The 18,978-nt window shown below is 43.3% G+C and overlaps 3 protein-coding genes across 4 annotated transcripts; 1 reads left to right on the forward strand and 2 right to left on the reverse strand.

Annotated features, from left to right (window-relative positions):
* The first annotated feature begins 534 nt into the window (after positions 1 to 534).
* Positions 535 to 15,668, forward strand: LOC124001267 (26S proteasome regulatory subunit 4). The gene is made up of 11 exons (XM_046307926.1): positions 535 to 599; positions 888 to 941; positions 1,136 to 1,232; positions 1,408 to 1,532; positions 1,767 to 1,952; positions 2,088 to 2,216; positions 2,483 to 2,579; positions 3,161 to 3,350; positions 13,815 to 13,966; positions 14,940 to 15,094; positions 15,228 to 15,668. The coding sequence occupies exons 1-11, from the start codon at positions 597 to 599 to the stop codon at positions 15,360 to 15,362; spliced, it is 1,323 nt and encodes a 440-aa protein (XP_046163882.1). The 5' UTR covers positions 535 to 596; the 3' UTR covers positions 15,363 to 15,668.
* LOC124001269 (intelectin-like) lies at positions 3,462 to 5,660 on the reverse strand. The gene has a single exon (XM_046307929.1). The coding sequence runs from the start codon at positions 5,388 to 5,390 to the stop codon at positions 4,422 to 4,424; it is 969 nt and encodes a 322-aa protein (XP_046163885.1). The 5' UTR covers positions 5,391 to 5,660; the 3' UTR covers positions 3,462 to 4,421.
* Positions 15,618 to 18,913, reverse strand: LOC124001268 (epithelial cell adhesion molecule-like). Of its 2 annotated transcripts, none has more exons than XM_046307928.1 (9): positions 18,854 to 18,913; positions 18,146 to 18,735; positions 17,125 to 17,763; positions 16,951 to 17,022; positions 16,789 to 16,852; positions 16,586 to 16,687; positions 16,183 to 16,365; positions 16,024 to 16,080; positions 15,618 to 15,941 (listed from the first exon to the last, which is right to left on the reverse strand). In XM_046307928.1, exons 3-9 carry the CDS (start codon positions 17,385 to 17,387, stop codon positions 15,879 to 15,881), a joined length of 804 nt encoding a protein of 267 aa, XP_046163884.1. In that variant the 5' UTR covers positions 17,388 to 17,763; positions 18,146 to 18,735; positions 18,854 to 18,913; the 3' UTR covers positions 15,618 to 15,878. The 2 variants fall into 2 exon arrangements, with proteins under 2 accessions (XP_046163884.1, XP_046163883.1); XM_046307927.1 differs by having other exon boundaries at positions 17,125 to 17,365; positions 17,590 to 18,735.
* Between the last annotated feature and the right edge of the window lie 65 nt (positions 18,914 to 18,978).

The following is an 18,978-nucleotide window of genomic DNA, read 5'->3' on the forward strand; positions in this document are numbered from 1 at the left end:
GGCCTGCTCGCCTCCCTACCACTGAGGAAGTACAGTTCCCGCTCAGCCCAGTCAAAACTGTTCGCTGCTCTGGCTCCCCAATGGTGGAACAAACTCCCTCACGACGCCAGGACAGCGGAATCAATCACCACCTTCCGGAGACACCTGAAACCCCACCTCTTTAAGGAATACCTAGGATAGGATAAAGTAATCCTTCTCACCCCCCTTAAAATATGTAGATGCACTATTGTAAAGTGGCTGTTCCACTGGATGTCATAAGGTGAATGCACCAATTTGTAAGTCGCTCTGGATAAGAGCGTCTGCTAAATGACTTAAATGTAAATGTAATGTGCCGAATGAATGTACATAAATGTTTAAAAGTCTGGTTGGATGTGTTGGGAATTGGTTTAAAATGCAAATGAATCACCATGAATATTAATTTATTGATAACTCTGTATGTCCTGGCGACAGCCTCTTCGCCATTTATTTGGTTCTCACAAAACAGCCATAATTTTCCATCAGTTTTCATAATGTCGATTTTTCTTCATTTTGATATGCTTCGCTTGCCATACTTTGACGTATTAGGTAAGCGACGCTGACAGACCGGATAGCAAGCTATGGTGAGCCAGCAGTTTCTCCAAATCAATATTTCTAGTGTTTTAAAAGGATTTCATCACCTTTTAACTTAATTTATGATCACATTCTAAACTATAATTTTGTTGAACGTGTTTGCTGCATTTTAATTCCAATCTGCCATTTGCAGCCAGTGGAAACATGTTAGCTAGCTAGGTAGATTATGGCTAGCAACTTGTTATAGTTTTGAAGTAACGTTACAGCTAACTTACTGTTACTAGCTAGGTGCTTTTGACTATCTTCACTGTGTTTCCGATATGTGATTTATTTGACAGGGTCAAAGTCAGAGTGGAGGACATGGACCCGGGGGAGGAAAAAAAGACGACAAGGTAAATAATCCATACTAGTAGCTAGCTAACGTTACTCTGTCTCAAAATGTAGTAACGCTAGCGATCTAATGTTGCTAATAACACTAAAGCCAATCTTGTGAAAACTTGAATATTCATATAACCAGTTTGCTACACATCGACTCTTTGTCTGATAACTGGTCACACTGTTCTGTAACTTTTGCTGGACTGTTCAGGATAAGAAAAAGAAATATGAACCACCAATCCCCACCAGGGTTGGGAAGAGGAAGAAGAAGAGCAAGGGACCTGATGCTGCCAGCAAGCTACCTCTTGGTAAGTTAGTTGGGCTACAGTTAACTTTATACTTTTCATTGTCACGGCAGAGATCCTTTCTACTTACTGATTTTGAATTGTAAACCGCAACAGACTGCTGTTTACAATGTTACAACGGCTATTTTTCCAGACAATTTTACCCGTTCCATACAGCTGAATGATCGCTCTCTTTCAGTAACTCCACATACACACTGCAGGCTGAAGCTGCTGAAGCAGGAGCGGATCAAAGACTACTTGCTGATGGAGGAGGAGTTCATCAGGAACCAGGAACAGATGAAGCCCCTAGAGGAAAAACAAGAGGTAGTGTTCTGGAAAATCTATTAAAAAGTCTTGATCTTTATTGTTCCCGACGGGCATTTAATGTGCAGGCAGCATATAAAATGCGGGCTACATACTGTTCATATGGTCCTATCAGTAAAATATGTATCAGTCGATCTCTTTGTATCCCTATAAAACATAACACTATAAAGCCTTCACACTGCACCTTTTTTATCTAAATATTAATGAATTCATCCATCCTCTGTTGTCCTGCAGGAGGAGAGGTCTAAGGTAGATGATCTGAGAGGAACCCCCATGTCAGTGGGGAACCTGGAAGAGATCATTGATGACAACCACGCCATCGTTTCTACGTCTGTGGGCTCTGAGCACTATGTCAGCATCCTCTCCTTTGTAGACAAGGACCTGCTGGAGCCGGGCTGTTCCGTCCTTCTCAACCACAAGGTACTGACTGAGTCTGCCATTACTGACGGAGTCTGCCACTAAGGTGTGTTTGACTGTTGCCCTGACTCAGGCAAATAATTAATTGAAAGCTGATATTTACTGTACACTGCCATTGAGTGACGTGTGTGTTCACAGGTCCATGCCGTCATTGGGGTCCTAATGGATGACACTGATCCTCTTGTGACAGTGATGAAGGTGGAGAAGGCCCCACAGGAGACGTACGCTGACATTGGTGGACTGGATAACCAGATCCAGGAAATTAAGGTAGAGCAGTAGAGTATAGTACAACAGTTCATGTTAATGCTCTACTCAGTCATAGCGTTTCAATGCATAAGACTACCAAGATTTTTCCGAACAAACTATTCTGTATGCTTAATGTAAATGGTTACAGCTGTGTCCTTGGAGGCTAGTGTCACTTCAAATTGGAGGTACAGGTTCATTGTAATGGCTTATATGGAACGATATCAAACACATGGTAACCATTTTTCCTGATTGACAACTGTACTTGTGGTTCCCTGTGTTCCTCTCAGGAGTCTGTGGAGCTCCCTCTGACCCATCCGGAGTACTATGAAGAGATGGGCATCAAACCTCCTAAAGGAGTCATTTTGTATGGCGCACCAGGGACTGGTAAAACAACTAAAACAATTGCAGACAGAACAGCATTTGGATATGTCTTTTCTCTGGTAATACTTAAAGGGGTGTTTAAATGTGTGCACAGGAAAAGGACAATCTGCAGTTGCTACATTTGATATTATATATACTCTGATATCATTATATATATATTATATTTTCCCATTGATTCTTCAAGAATATAACTTAGAAATGTCTCATGGACTTAGTTCAACTGTCATATCCCATCAGAACCCAAAATATGAGCTTTTTCTACTCCAGTGTTTGTAAACAAAGTAAATGTAAACAAACACGGTATAGCCTCAACATGGTTAAAGCTATAATTTTGATATCATGGATGGTTAGTCCATCGCTCAGTCTATGAATTTAAGATTGGTTACATCTTGCTCCATCCTTCAGCTTTTTACTGAAACACTTTGTTATAGTTTCAACTGCTGATTGCACCTTTAAGCCTAATCCTGGACTAAAAAGCATTTAAAGGGGAGATTCTCCATTGAACTTGCTTTATAGTCCAAAGCTACATCTAGAAACTGCCTCTAAAAGTGGCATTGTTTGACACTGTTCTTATGATGCGTTAGGGAAAACCCTACTGGCCAAGGCGGTGGCTAACCAGACGTCCGCAACTTTCCTGCGTGTGGTGGGCTCTGAGCTGATCCAGAAGTACCTGGGGGATGGGCCTAAGCTGGTCCGAGAGCTGTTCAGGGTGGCCGAGGAACACGCGCCCTCCATCGTCTTCATCGATGAGATCGATGCCATCGGGACTAAAAGGCAAGGCTAGCAGGGTTTTCAGACCGTGGTCATTGAGGTTCTGTGCAGAGTATGTGTCTTATGTTGATGAGGAGCTCATCATGATTATAATGAAAAAATACAGTAGGCTCATTTCATGTTCACAAATCTATAGACTACTATATTGTTACGTTATTGCACAGTGGGAGAAAAAAGTACAAACAAGCACAAACCCACTTTCCTACCGCCATCCCCCTAAATACAACAGTTGTCATTAAGTGTTTTACATTATCTTGGGCTGGCCTAGAGCAAATCACAATATCAGCAACTTAAAGATTATATAAGGCACACGTCTTCACATGTGATGGTACTGAATAGTTATTGTTTTATAGCAGGGGTCTCGCAACAGGTCGATCGCGAGCTGCCAGTAGCTTGCAGCCCAGTAGCTCGTCAAATAATTCCACCTGTCAAAAACGATGTGATAACCATCTTGTGGGTTGAAAGAAATACTTTCCCCATAACCTTCTCAATTAAATGCTAACTGCAAAGTAGGGTAGGGTAAGTAAGTATATTGAGTAAGTGAGTAAGTATATTATTTGTATCTTTGCCTTGAAATTATGTGTAACTTTGCCATGAAATTAGCAGCAACAGTACAGAACCATCGCTTAACTGGCACATTAGACGGGACATTTCTGACTCGATAGATGCGCAATTAAAGGGGAACTCAAATCTAAATGTGTATTTTTTTAAAGTCTGGAAAACGTTCTTATTTAAGCGTTAACGTGGATTCAGAACATCCCATTTTGTTGTTTCTTTATGAACAATTGTCATTTTTTTCTAAAACCAGGAAATTAATGAGAACACAATTTGGGGAAATAAGCAGATTTTTAGGCCCCCCTTAGTTGTTAATTAGCCATTATTTTACCAGGTACATTGACAGAAAACAGTGACAATTGAAGGGGGGAGGATAAGAATGTGCCTATTTGAAAGCTAGAAAAATGTTAGTAGTAACTCATGCTAGGAAAAGTTGGAGCCCACTGTTTTATAGTATTGCTTTAGTTTACAGTAATATAATTAACAAAATTACTGTAATAAAGTAAAATGGCCTGGCCGTCAGCGGTAGAAGAGCAACACAGCTGCCTCAAGCATGTCTTTTGATGCACTCCAGCCTTCGTGGGTCCCATAGCCATTCCAGGCAAAGGAGGTGAAGTCCCCACACTGATTTGGGGCCGCCTCAGGGAAATGCCCACCACCACCAATACAGTATGCATCAACCTGTCCACCTTTGGGTTTGGTCCCAGAGCAAATAGCCGTGGCTGCCCATTCCGAATTAATTGCTCTGAAACTGATGAAGCCTGGTTCAAACTCCCTTTGAGCGTTAGGGCCGTAAAACGCTTTGGTGGTCTGTTTGTCCCCGTGGTCATAAACTATGGGAATCGAGGGTCCATTGTTGATCAAAGGTGCCCCAGCGTTGTACTTCACTGGGTACCTGTGGAAGAGTTCATACAGGTTTCCCCCGTATTGGCTCAGGAAGCGTGTCTCAGTGTGGTAGCGCAGGATGGCAGTGGGGTTCCAGTCTTTCATCGGTTTATTGTTGGGAATGTGCCACACCGACATGTCTTGTGCCTTGATGTCATAGTAGCCAGGATTCTTGTAATCGTCAGCAGTGGCGCCTTCAACATTTCCGAAAGTGTTCATGTTGACCCAGTTGCCATCCCCTTCTGGCCGAAAGGGGTTGCTGCCCTGCTGGCTTGTCCAACGGTCACCCAGCGTGCACTTCCCATAGATGTTGTTCTCGTGTACGCTCGCCACCAACGTCCAGCCGCCGCCGTCTGTGGTCATATCGCAGAAGGTTTGGTACACCACCCCGTTCTCTGTGGTCAGGTAGTACAGCCCGTCTTCAAATTCAAAATAGCGCGCCCTTATTTCCTGGCAGCTTCTGGCAATGTAAAGGCACCTATCTCTTAGTAACTTCTCTCTCTTGGGAACTTCTGGAGCCTTACCCAGAAGTGGAGGGTTTGTATATGACGTGTGTTGCGCCATCAGGAGAGGGATCATCAGCAGAAGAGAACAGTACATCATGTCTGCTGAAGGCTGGACCGGACTCCGAGATGACACTAGGCAGGGCTTCAAGTAGGGAAGGTTTATATAGCCGTTCTTCGTCAACACAGCAGTTACTTTGTCAATTCCAATACTTTGTCAATAGTTCGTCAGCTTCTGGAGACACTCGAGAGGCACACAGCATGTGAGCCAATATTTATACTCTGGGTTCAGGGATGAGTTGTACTTGTTGCACGCTAATAGGTCTGTTTCGTTAACCACAAACGCATTTACATAAACCGGGTGCGAAGCCGTCTGCATCGTTAACATAGGTGACAGATATAGAGTGAAAAGGCAATATTGTAGCTTGCAAAACAGAAACCACAAAACAGGAACCATGCCCTCCCCACCCTTGTCTGTTGACCCATGTTCTTGTTTTCACTTCTGTTATTTAGCAATTACAATACCACGTTTTTCATGAGTAAGACCTTGAAGTTGAGCACCCCTCCTATTTTCCTGGTTGCTGAATCACGGAGACCCACCAACACCCACATTTACATGGTATTTGATTAGGTTAGCAACAAACTGAAAATTGATTAAGCAGTAAGTCCCGAGGGGGAGTCGTATATGGCCAATATATCACAGCTAAGGGCTGTTCTTAGGCACAAGTTGAAATCTGGGACGAAAGCAACTACTTAGGTTCTATGTTTGCCTATGCCAAAATAACAAGGAAACGATGCTTACTCAACCAATATTTGCCTGTTGGCAAATATGTTATTGTGCTTTGCACAAACTCAGTGTCCTTATTGGTGTCCACCTTAAGTTTGGGAGGTTGGGGGTTCAATCCCTGGTGGAGTCATACCAAAGACTCCAATGCCTCTCTGTATAGCACTCAGCATTAGCGTCCTGTCCAGGGAGTGTGCTGGTAGGCCGACATTAAGTTGCCTCTCGCTACTGAAACGGGAGATGGGGCAGGAGCCTAAAGGCCGTACTGGCTCGGACAAGACTTACTTGCTTTACTATTGCTTAATGATTGAATTAGCAGTACAGTGGACACAATGTGATTTACATGACTATGTTTTGTATACCTCAATGTGTCATCGCTACGATAGTCTGCATCATTTACATAGGTGACCGTTATAGAGAGGAGCCACAGCTTGCAAAACAGAATCTGCAAAAGACCGTTGTCCTTCTGTTCACCTCGTTATTTAGCAATAACAAGTACATATGTGTTCTGCTAATAGGGCCCACCCTCGGCCTAGGCGCAGTCCTCTTCCTGTTCCCTTCACTGTTGTACCAAGGTTTCAATGCGTATCGGTTGGAAAAAATTGCTCAGAGAAAGAATTTTGTTTTAACAGCAAAGAAAAATCTAAAACGCATAGGGGTCAAAATGATTGCCACCCCTGTTTTCAATACTCCGGCGCCCTCCCCTTGTGACGATAATGACACTGAGCCCTTTTCTAAAATGTTTTATGAGATTGGAGAACACACTGGGCAAATCTTAGACCATTCCTCCATCACTAATCTTTCCAGATCCTTGATATCCTTTGTGTGCGCTTATGTACCTCCCTCTTCAGTGTACCTCCCTCCACAGGTTTTGATTTGGGATTCAAGTCTGGAGACTGAGACGGCCATTGCAAAATGTTGATTTTTGTGGTCAATGAACCATTTCTTTGTGGATGTTGATGTGTGCTTGGGGTTATTGTCTTGCTGGAAGATCCACTTGCGGACAAGTGCCAGCCTCCTGGCAGAGGCAACCAGGTTTTTGACTAAAATGTCCCAGTACTTGGTAACAACCAACAACCTGCCCGCTCGACCCTATCCTCTCTTCTCCAGACCATTTCCGGAGACCTTCTCCCTTACCTCACCTCGCTCATCAACTTATCCCTGACCGCTGGCTACGTCCCTTCCGTCTTCAAGAGAGCGAGAGTTGCACCCCTTCTGAAAAAACCTACACTCGATCCCTCCGATGTCAACAACTACAGACCAGTATCCCTTCTTTCTTTTCTCTCCAAAACTCTTGAACGTGCCGTCCTTGGTCAGCTCTCCCGCTATCTCTCTCAGAATGACCTTCTTGATCCAAATCAGTCAGGTTTCAAGACTAGTCATTCAACTGAGACTGCTCTTCTCTGTATCACGGAGGCGCTCCGCACCGCTAAAGCTAACTCTCTCTCCTCTGCTCTCATCCTTCTAGACCTATCGGCTGCCTTCGATACTGTGAACCATCAGATCCTCCTCTCCACCCTCTCCGAGTTGGGCATCTCCGGCGCGGCCCACGCTTGGATTGCGTCCTACCTGACAGGTCGCTCCTACCAGGTGGCGTGGCGAGAATCTGTCTCCTCACCACGCGCTCTCACCACTGGTGTCCCCCAGGGCTCTGTTCTAGGCCCTCTCCTATTCTCGCTATACACCAAGTCACTTGGCTCTGTCATAACCTCACATGGTCTCTCCTATCATTGCTATGCAGACGACACACAATTAATCTTCTCCTTTCCCCCTTCTGATGACCAGGTGGCGAATCGCATCTCTGCATGTCTGGCAGACATATCAGTGTGGATGACGGATCACCACCTCAAGCTGAACTTCGGCAAGACGGAGCTGCTCTTCCTCCCGGGGAAGGACTGCCCGTTCCATGATCTCGCCATCACGGTTGACAACTCCATTGTGTCCTCCTCCCAGAGCGCTAAGAACCTTGGCGTGATCCTGGACAACAAACTGTCGTTCTCAACTAACATCAAGGCGGTGGCCCGTTCCTGTAGGTTCATGCTCTACAACATCCGCAGAGTACGACCCTGCCTCACACAGGAAGCGGCGCAGGTCCTAATCCAGGCACTTGTCATCTCCCGTCTGGATTACTGCAACTCGCTGTTGGCTGGGCTCCCTGCCTGTGCCATTAAACCCCTACAACTCATCCAGAACGCCGCAGCCCGTCTAGTGTTCAACCTTCCCAAGTTCTCTCACGTCACCCCGCTCCTCCGCTCTCTCCACTGGCTTCCAGTTGAAGCTCGCATCCGCTACAAGACCATGGTGCTTGCCTACGGAGCTGTGAGGGGAACGGCACCTCAGTACCTCCAGGCTCTGATCAGGCCCTACACCCAAATAAGGGCACTGCGTTCATCCACCTCTGGCCTGCTCGCCTCCCTACCACTGAGGAAGTACAGTTCCCGCTCAGCTCAGTCAAAACTGTTCGCTGCTCTGGCTCCCCAATGGTGGAACAAACTCCCTCACGACGCCAGGACAGCGGAGTCAATCACCACCTTCCGGAGACACCTGAAACCCCACCTCTTTAAGGAATACCTAGGATAGGATAAAGTAATCCTTCTCACCCCCCTTAAAATATTTAGATGCACTATTGTAAAGTGGTTGTTCCACTGGATGTCATAAGGTGAATGCACCAATTTGTAAGTCGCTCTGGATAAGAGCGTCTGCTAAATGACTTAAATGTAAATGTAAAGTTCAGGATGCTGTTGACCTTAAAAGCAACAGGACCAGTGGAGGCGTTTTGAGAATTGTTTTATTACTTGTTAAATCAAACTCTTTCTCTGTGCAATTGTTTTAGTATAAAATAGAATTTCCCAATTTTAGGGGAGCATACAATATAGTTCAGTATTTGTGTTTTATTTTATACAGTATTTTTTTTGCTCATCTTCATCAAGGGTTTCAATAATTTGGGCGTTTTTCTTAAATACAAAAAAAAAGGTATGTTGTGATTATTGTTGAGCACTCCTTATTTTCCTGGTTGCTTAATCACGGAGACCTACAGTGCCTTCAGAAAGTATTCACATCCCTTGAATTTTTCCACATGTTGTGTTCCAGCCTCAATTTAAAATTGATACCGTTTAGATTTTGTGTCCCTGATCTACACACAATACTCCATAAAGTCAAAGTGGAGTTATGTTTTCAAATTAATACAAAATGAAAAATCTGAAAAATACAAAATCTGAAATGCCTTGAGTCAATAAGTATTGACTCCTTTTGTTAACGCAATCCTAAATAAGTTCAGGAGTAAAAATGTGCTTAACAAGTCACATAATACGTTGCATGGACTCACTCTGTGCAATAATAGTGTTTTAACATGATTTTTTGAATGACTACCCCATCTCTGTACCCCACATATACAATTCGATGTAATGTCCCTCATTCAACCACATAGACCAGGGAGGTTTTCCAATGGTTCACAAAGAATTGCACCCTTTGGTAGATGGCAATGTGGCAAAGAAATTAACTTTTTATCCCAAATACAAAGTGTTGTTTTGGGCAAATCCAACACAAGACATTGTTAAGTACCACATATTTTCAAGCATGGTGGTGGCTGCATCATGTTATGGGTATCCTTGTCATCGACAAGGACTAGGGAGTTTTTTAAATGATAATAATAAACTAAATAGAGTTAAGCACAGGCAAAATCCTAGAGGAAAACTTGGTTCTGTCTGCTTTCCAACAGACCTTGGGAGACAAATTCACCTTTCCAGCAGGACAATTAAAAAAAAAAACGTTAAAAAATTGTACCTTTATTTAACTAGGCAAGTCAGTTAGGAACAAATTACCTAAAACACAAGGCCACATATACACTGGAGTTGCTTACCAAGACGACATTGAATGTTCCCGAGTGGAGTAGTTAGTTTTCACTTAAATCGGCTTATCTATGGCAAGACTTGAAAATGACTGTTTAGCAATGATCAACAACCAACTTGAGTTTGAAGAATTTTTGAAAGATTAATGTGCAAATATTATACAATCCAGGTGTTCAAAGCTCTTAGACTCACAGAAAGACTCTGTAATCAGTGCAGAGAGCTGTAATCGCTGCAAATGGTGATTCTAGCATGTATTGACTCAGAGGGAGGAATACTAATCTAATCAAGATGTATTAGTGTTTTTTAAAATGTTATTTCCTTTTTTTTTATATATACGAAGCATTTTGTGTAAATCATTGACTACATTTACATTTAAGTCATTTAGCAGACGCTCTTATGTGTAACCCACAATGTGGAAAAGGTCAAGGGGTGTGAATACTTTCTGAAGGCATTGTATGTGAACTCTGATAAATAGTCATCACCCAACTTTCCAATGGTTGCCCAATATAATGCCATAGTGTCTACCTTGGGATTGGAAGGTTGGGGGTTCCATCCCCGGTCGAGTCATACAAAAACCTTCATGCATCTCTATGTCCAGGGAGTGTATTGGTAGGCCGACATTAAGTTGCCTCTTGCTACAGAAACAGGAGATAGGCGCCTGCCCTAAGGGCCGTTCTGGCTCGTACAAAGCTTATTTTCTTTACTATTGCTAAGTGATTGAATTAGCAGTACAATGGACACAATGTGATTACAGCAGTGGATTAAGGGGAGGACCATCCTCAGTGAATTTCATAAAACAAAAAATAGTGAAACATTTAAAGTTATCCTTTTTAGATCAAACAATGCTAAATATATTCACGTCACCAAATAATTGATTAAAACACTGTTTTCCACTCTGTAGAGTAGCACCATGGTGTAGCCGGAGGACAGCTTGCTTCCGTCCTCCTCTGGGTACTTTGACTTCAATACAAAACCTAGGAGTCTCGTGGTTCTCACCTCATTCCATAGACTTACACTGTAATTAGGACAACTTCTGGAGGATGTCCTCCAACCTATAGGAGCTCTTGTTGTCCACCCAATCAAAGGATCAGATAATCTAGTATAAGCTACAGCTAGCTAGCACTGCAGTACATAAAATGTGGTGAGTAGTTGACTCTGAGAAAGACAATAGTTATGAACAAATTAATTTCTTCGAAAAATGAGGCAAGAGAGAGCGAGAGTGCTATAACACAAATTCACTTACTTAGCTAGCAAATGCAGCTAGCTAGTTTAGCCTTCTCAAACACCCCAGATGGATGCTATGTTAGCTAGCTGGCTATGACTATCCAACACTGGAACTCTTCCAAGTCGAGGTACGATTTTGGTTTTATTAATTTATTGCCACCGGGACCCGCTAGTGTAACTGCTAAGCTGTTTGCTGCTGACTGTACTCTGTACAGCATGATTGTAGCAGTTTTACTAACGCATTAATTCTAGTAGCTATGACGTTAATATGGTGACAACGATGTAGGCTGTGTGGCAGTTATGATATGAAGGTTTGGCTTAAAAATATTGTTTTGCCTGGTCACAGACAGCTGATGTGTTGTGAACTGAAGTCCACAAGCGAAGGGAAAAGGTGAGAGGAGGAGAGCGCTTAGATGCGAGAAGGAATTGTACAACAATCAAAGGATTGTGGCTCAGTTGGTAGATCATGGCACTTGTAATGCCACGGTTGTGGGTTTGATTCCAAAGGGGTACCAGTATGAAAAATGTATTTTACTCACTAGTGGTGCAACGGATCTCTAAACTCACAGTTTTGAGTCACGATCAGATCATTTTTTTCTGATCCGCAAAAAAAAAAAGAGACGAATAACTTTGCTTTCCATTTATTACTTAAAGAACACTTAAAGCAAGGACCCAATATGAGACGGGTTACCTTTGAACAATAGTGAATGAATGTCCAAGTCATCAAAAAGAAGGAAAGCAAAGCAGACCTGATCTTAAAACTTCCTCATCTTTAAAAAAAACTATTTGAAGTATACATTGTCTGGGGAGAGGGGAGACCTCTTTGCAGTCACTATGTCCCCTGCCTTGGAGAACACCCTCTCGCTAGTGACTGATATGCCAGGCACAGCCAGGTAGTGTCATGCCATCATGGCAATGTGAGAGTATTTACACTCATTGCTTTTCCACCATGCCAGTGGATCACCATCCACTGGAACGCCGCTTGCTGCCTTGTAGGATGCCGCCTCCTCTTTGATGGTGTTGGCAAACGTCTTGCCTGTGTCCTTGCTCACAAAGCTCTCCCCGAAAAGCTCCTTTATGGCCAAATAATTTTGTGGAGGAGATGCCTCAGTCTGCTTTTGTCGGCTCTGTGGCTTGACCCTGCAGAAGAAATTACTTGATCTATAAAACAAATTATTTATTTTCATATAACTATAATTGTGGCATTAACATTTAATAAAAGCCATTATTATTCCAGATCAATAATGGATGATTCTATAATCGCATTAGCATAGACTAACATTAGACTGCAGTATATTTATTATTTAGGCAATTCACTCTTATTTTTTACCTCTTCAGTGGCCACAATCTCAGTGGTGAGCTCACTGTGTCTTCCGACAAAGGGCAGGGTCTAGGTGAGACAGGGACTTTAACCTTGGATCCAGTGCAGTAGATCTATGAAAGTAGTCGTCTACGTTAGGGGGGTATCTGAGGTTCAGGTCCTCTCTAATGGCAGCCTTGACATCTCTAGTGATGGTGCTGTCTTCCTCACTTGGGGTCATGGATTGTAGAATCCTTGTTTTCCGAGGTAGGATCATGAACACAGACAGTGCAGTTTCAGTGCTCAGCCGGGTTTAACTGTTTAGAGGCATTTGAGCACCTGGAGGACCTCCTCTGCTACTTTTCACGCCATCATCAGACAAGGTGACGGTGTCTTTTCAGGGTCTTGTCTGTCAGTGCAGAGTATTCAGCTGCCTGCTGCTCAAGATAGCTCTCCAACATGTCATAAGTGGAGTTCCATGTTGTTGTGACATGGTGTATGAGCTTGTGGGTCAGTAGCTGTAACATTTCTTTCTTGGTCTTAAGCACATGAGTGGCTGTTGTGCTTCGGTGGAAAAAGGGGTTCCGTGGTTCACATGCGTGCTGAACCGTGGGGGAGGGGGGTCCGTGGTTCACATGCGTGCTGAACAGTGGGGGAGGTCCGTGGTTCACATGCGTGCTGAACAGTGGGGAGGTCCGTGGTTCACATGCGTGCTGAACAGTGGGGAGGTCCGTGGTTCACATGCGTGCTGAACAGTGGGGAGGTCCGTGGTTCACATGCGTGCTGAACAGTGGGGGAGGTCCGTGGTTCACATGCGTGCTGAACAGTGGGGGAGGTCCGTGGTTCACATGCGTGCTGAACAGTGGGGGAGGTCCGTGGTTCACATGCGTGCTGAACAGTGGGGGAGGTCCGTGGTTCACATGCGTGCTGAACGGTGGGGGAGGTCCGTGGTTCACATGCGTGCTGAACCGTGGGGGAGGGGGGGATCCGTACGGATCACAGATCAACTGCAGTCCGTTACGCCACTAGCACTCGCTGTTGTAAGTCGCTCTTATCTAGAGTGTCTGCTAAATTACTTAAATGTAAATGCTGTTTATGGAGCTGGGTGAATGGAATATGAATGACAATCATCCAATATGCTGTAATAGAAATAAGAAATAATAATAGAAATAATAATAGTAATAGATAATAAGGCCATGTTCAAAAAAAATAAAACTGTCCTCATCTTAAACGGCACCGACCGCCACTGGATTACAGTACTATGTTTTGTATACTTCAATGAACCTCCATGTATAGGAGGTAATCGCTACGATTTTATGGTGTGTCTCAGTGGTTGAGGTTGTGGGCTGACTACTGGGTCCTCTGCAGGTATGACTCTAACTCAGGAGGAGAGCGGGAGATCCAGAGGACTTTGCTGGAGCTGCTTAACCAGCTGGATGGCTTTGATTCCAGAGGTGATGTCAAGGTCATTATGGCCACCAACAGGATAGAGACCCTGGACCCCGCCCTCATCAGACCAGGTACACGATAACATTATTATACGACTATGAATCTTCAATTGAAATTACAATGCAGGCTATGCCAACCTAAATTAATACTGACTTTTAGCAAGTAATGATAGGAGATGCAGTATCAAATTGATTTGTAAAACCCTTTTTACATCAGCCGATGTGACAAAGTGCTATACAGAAACTCAGCCTAAAACCCCAAACAGCAAGCAATGCAGCTCTAGAAGCACAGTGGCTAGGAAAAACTCCCTAGAAAGGCCGGAACGTAGAGAGGAACCAGGCTCTGAGGGGGGGCCAGTCCTCTTCTGGCTGTGCTTGGTGGAGATTATAACAGAACATGGCCAAGATGTTCAAACGTTCCTAGATGACCAGCAGGGTGAAATAATAAGTGGTTGTAGAGGGTGCAACAGGTCAGCACCTCAGGAGTAAGTTGGCTTTTCATAGCCGATCATTGAGTTCGAGGCAGCAGGTGCGGGAGGACAAGGTAGCATGTCCAGTGAACGGGTCAGGATTCCATAGCCACAGGCAGAACAGTTGAAACTGGAGCAGCAGCAAGTGGACTGGGGACAGCAAGGAGTCATCAGGCCAGGTAGTCCTGAGGCATGGTCCTCAGAGAGAAGAGAGTTAGGGGGAGCATACTTAAATTCACAAAGACTGATCCTAGCACCCTGACAAACTATTGCAGCATAAATACTGGAGGATGAGACAGGAGGGGTCGGGAGACCCTGTCCGACGATACCCCCGGACAGGGCCAACCAGGCAGGATATAACCCCACCCACTTTGCCAAAGCACAGCCCCCACACCACTAGAGGGATATCTTCAAACCACCAATTTACTACCCTGAGACAAGGCCGGGTATAGCCCATGAAGATCTCACCCACTGCACGAACCCGATCCAGACAGGAAGATCACGTATCTTATGCGATTGCCCCAAGGAGCATGTCCTCTGATTTGGTATATCTTTTGGTATATCCCACTCCTCAGGCCGTATTGACCGTAAAATAGAGTTCCCCCTGCCGGATGAGAAGACCAAGCGAAGGATCTTCCAGATCCACACCAGCAGGATGACTGTGGCAGACGATGTGACCCTGGACGAACTGATCCTAGCCAAGGATGACCTCTCCGGAGCTGACATCAAGGTGCAGTAACAAGCTGGGAGATAGAAAGACTTTATGCCCTTCTATTTAACTTTTACCTTCTGGTTTTGCTGCCATCCTGTGGCACCTCAAAAGAATTTTCACTGAAGTGTTTAACTTATTTCTCTCACTTCAGGCCATTTGTACAGAGGCAGGGCTGATGGCTCTGAGAGAGCGCAGGATGAAGGTGACGAACGAGGACTTTAAGAAGTCAAAGGAGAACGTGTTATATAAGAAACAGGAAGGGACACCAGAGGGACTATACCTCTAACAGGGGCGGAACGCACTTCAGAAATGTCCTGTTCTTTCACTTACTGCTTCAAAACTTTTATTGCCTAGTAAAACCTTTCATACATGTTCATTGTATAGTTTGGACTAGATGCAACCAGCTGTTTGGTATTCAATTCTGCAGCTGTTAAAGTAAGTTGGCTTTCTGAACAAATGAACAATCTTGTATTATGGTCTGTTACCATAACCTAAGTATCACCTCTTGAAGTACAATAATAGTAAATAAACCATTTGAAACAATTCTGATTTTTATTTCAAATAAAGTACATATTGAATTTTTTTTTTTCAACCATGGTCAATTCTTGTTTACTATTTCATTAAAGCAACAGGTTAGAATCCATGTTAAGAAATCAACCAATTACAATATTTCCATAATGTGCAGCTGACTATTGTTTCAGTCAGGGAAATAGATAATTGGACAACAACTTTGCATATAAATGAACTGAGTGACAACTAAAAAAATAAACAAATCTACTATAACCAACAAAGATAAAGTATGTCACATGACAAAGTAGGTCATGGTTGCTTCTTGCTGTTCCAGGTCGTTGTTCTGCCCTTGAACCTGCATTTAAAAAGGGAGAGTAAAACACAGGACAATACATTGAGTTCAGATTAATGCTGCAATTTGTTGTATCAGACTATACCTCAATGACTTCAAACTGGAATCTCCTCTCCAGCAGAGCTTTCCTTTGTACCACCACCTGACAATAGTGATGGACAAAGAGAGAGAGAGAAGTTGTGATGTGAGGATTGCAGTGGTATTGTACTGAATCTAGTGTACAATTAGTTTTGCTCTTACTCACAGACACAGAAACACCAATGATAATGGCCAGGGCAATGATGAGGATGAGGGCAGCAAAGCCTGGATTGATGGTCATCATGTCCATGTGTTGGTGGTCATAGTGAAAGAATAGGACCTTGACGGAGTCCCTCGCCACCTCTAGTCTCCGGCCGTCCACCTCAAACCCAAACCTGTTGCTTTTCAACTAGACAGGATGGCAAAACAGTTACATTTCACTGCATAGTTAAAGCAAAATATTAGCACCAGGCATGCCAGATTAAACAGACCTTTATACAAAAAAAAATATTATTTCTTAAAATATGGAGCCCCCGTCGACTGTTAAAGATATATTCAATGACTTTACAAGCAAACAGAGCCTTTTTGAAAGGTCTGAAAACAGATACAGCTCTTACAAAATGTCTCACATCTCTCTCAATGTAGTAGGCCACAGTTGCTATGTCCACTGGCTCTTTGTCTGTCCTGTCATCAGTCAGCCGGATGGACACTACTTGGTACAGTTCCCGCACCTGAGGACGTGGCCGACCGGCACAAATAACATATTCATAAAGACAGAGCTCACTTACAATCTCAAACGATAATCTATGAGGAAACATGCCTGCTTACTCACAGTTATGTCTAGGATCTGTGTTTTATCCAGCGTATATTCCCTGTCCAGCTTTAATACCAACTGCCTGAAACAACAATGGTGCCGTGACAACATAACTTTTCAATAAAAATTGTATTTAATATAAAACTGCATATCAATGGGTTACTACAGAAGGAAACAAACCTTCGTATCTCATCCACGGTTTTTGCAACAGGTGTGAACTCCACTTTAAATGTGAATTGAATATCAATTACACTACAAATGAAAGACAGAACATAATTATTGATCACTTACGTATTTTAGAAACAATATATAATACATAATAAAATATATAGTTTTCTTCAGGATTTCACTCACTGGACTGTGACCAGCCTGTCACATTTGAGGGGGTCATGTGTCTTGTCAGAGACTGGGACTCCAGCCTTGTTAACACACCAGCATAGTTTGGTGTCCTCCTCTCTGCACTGTTTAGGTCTGAACATACCAGCTCCATCACAGTTTGGATGGTACTTTGTCCCTAAACTCCCCCCAGTTAACATGGTTCCTGTCCTGTGCTTGCTCAACATCTCCAGGTGTATTAGACGACACTTGGGAGTCACTGATGAAGAGTTCAATAACATGAGATATTTCCAATTTCATATATCATTCCAAATTTACTCATATCAGATAGACATAGCCTATAGAGTAATGTGTGTGAATTTATACAAAGGAAACAATTGAACCACTTAATTTATGTCCAAGCCTAAATGTCTAAAATCATACTGATATACAAGGCCAATCCCACTGCAGATAAGAGATATAAGCCACAGAAGATGGTCTTACACTGGGTGCAGTTGACAGTGATGTTGTCATAGCCTCGGAACACAGGTTCACAGGTGCCACAGCGGTTGACATGGCAGGTGACATACTGGTTGTGATGACATATAGCTTCTCCACACACTGTGTCAACTTCACAGTCTTCCCGGACAGGAAATGCATCATCATTACATTCTTTATCTGTGATCAGAATATAGATCATCATGAATGGAAGTCATTTTCAAATATAGAAGGTAAAAGTTCTGTTGATTTGATTTCAAGAAAAAACAAATACAGCTATGAAGTGAGAAGCTATGAAGACTACATGATATCCATGTTACCATATATTTCACTAATGGAATTCTACATCACCATAGCACAGCCTGAGTAGTTGGTATCAAGTAGAAATGTAGCATTTAGTTAGTAGCATGTAAAGGCAGAGGCCAATCCAGTAAACTCACAGAGGCACATTATAATAGGGTAAAGGTCATCAGAAGTGTCAGACTCACCTGAGACAGCCAGAGTGGATGCTCTACTACTCTGAAGGATAAGCAGTAATGAGACTATATAAACCTTCTCTAACCTCATGTCTGTGTTTCCTCTCTCCTTCCCTCCTGACTCCAAAGTGTACACTCCGGTGTGCTCCGTTCCACACCATTTAGCTGTGATGTCGTTATCCCGCAGGAAATGCACACTAGCATCCCTCAGGATTCACAATGCGTGAAAGGCTTAGAGCTTATTTTTAAATAAAGGTTGGCAGACCAGTGTTGGGAAACAAAACATTCATTTTAAATTATCAGAGTAATCTTTTTTTTAAATCAGTTTAAACTCAAGTCTTTGATATAAAAATAGATATTAAATCCATCAAAATATGGACATTTTTTAATTAACACATAATACAGCGTGTGTAAAATCATTTATTCACACTGTTTGAAAAGTAAAATGCTATTTTTTCTGAGGACACTGTTCTATTGGTCAGTGCACGACGTCTGGGTGTCCACAGTAGTGTCTGAGGAAGCCAGGCTCCTGTTGCACTGAGTTTTAGAGCCTCAGTCCTCCAGCAGTATGTCCACCTGCTCCATGGGAACTCTGTCTGAGCTCCTTCTCTTTCATCAGGTCCAGGAACTCCTGCACGTGCTCAGGAAAGAGCTGCACCGTGTCCATGTATAAACCCTGTGGATGAACACACGCACACACACACGTCAGAAACAAGTTCATATATTCTTACTAAAACACACCAAAGAGCTAGTAATTATCACTGTTTCATCATTTCATCTATCACTGTGCTCACCTTGGCCCATGGGACATCCTGGAGAGCACTCTTCCCTTCTCCACCTTCCCTTCTGACATCCTATAGTACACAACAAAACACCTGACGTCAGCTTCAGCCATACTTCCAATGCTCCTTCATCATTC

This window comes from Oncorhynchus gorbuscha, linkage group LG17 (genome assembly GCF_021184085.1).
Source record: "Oncorhynchus gorbuscha isolate QuinsamMale2020 ecotype Even-year linkage group LG17, OgorEven_v1.0, whole genome shotgun sequence".
Taxonomy (NCBI): Eukaryota; Metazoa; Chordata; class Actinopteri; order Salmoniformes; family Salmonidae; genus Oncorhynchus; species Oncorhynchus gorbuscha.

Excerpts from the sequence above, each read along its gene's own strand:
- LOC124001268 (XM_046307927.1), bottom strand. The coding sequence starts at position 17,788 with ATGATGATCTATATTCTGATCACAGATAAAGAATGTAATGATGATGCA. Across the intron at positions 17,023-17,124 it reads GACAGGCTGGTCACAGTCCA|TGTAATTGATATTCAATTCA; the intron begins GTGAGTGAAATC and ends TTTCATTTGTAG. Across the intron at positions 16,688-16,788 it reads CACAGATCCTAGACATAACT|GTGCGGGAACTGTACCAAGT; the intron begins GTGAGTAAGCAG and ends CCACGTCCTCAG.
- LOC124001269 (XM_046307929.1), bottom strand. The coding sequence starts at position 5,390 with ATGATGTACTGTTCTCTTCTGCTGATGATCCCTCTCCTGATGGCGCAA.
- LOC124001267 (XM_046307926.1), top strand. Across the intron at positions 1,533-1,766 it reads CCCTAGAGGAAAAACAAGAG|GAGGAGAGGTCTAAGGTAGA; the intron begins GTAGTGTTCTGG and ends GTTGTCCTGCAG. Across the intron at positions 15,095-15,227 it reads TCTCCGGAGCTGACATCAAG|GCCATTTGTACAGAGGCAGG; the intron begins GTGCAGTAACAA and ends CTCTCACTTCAG.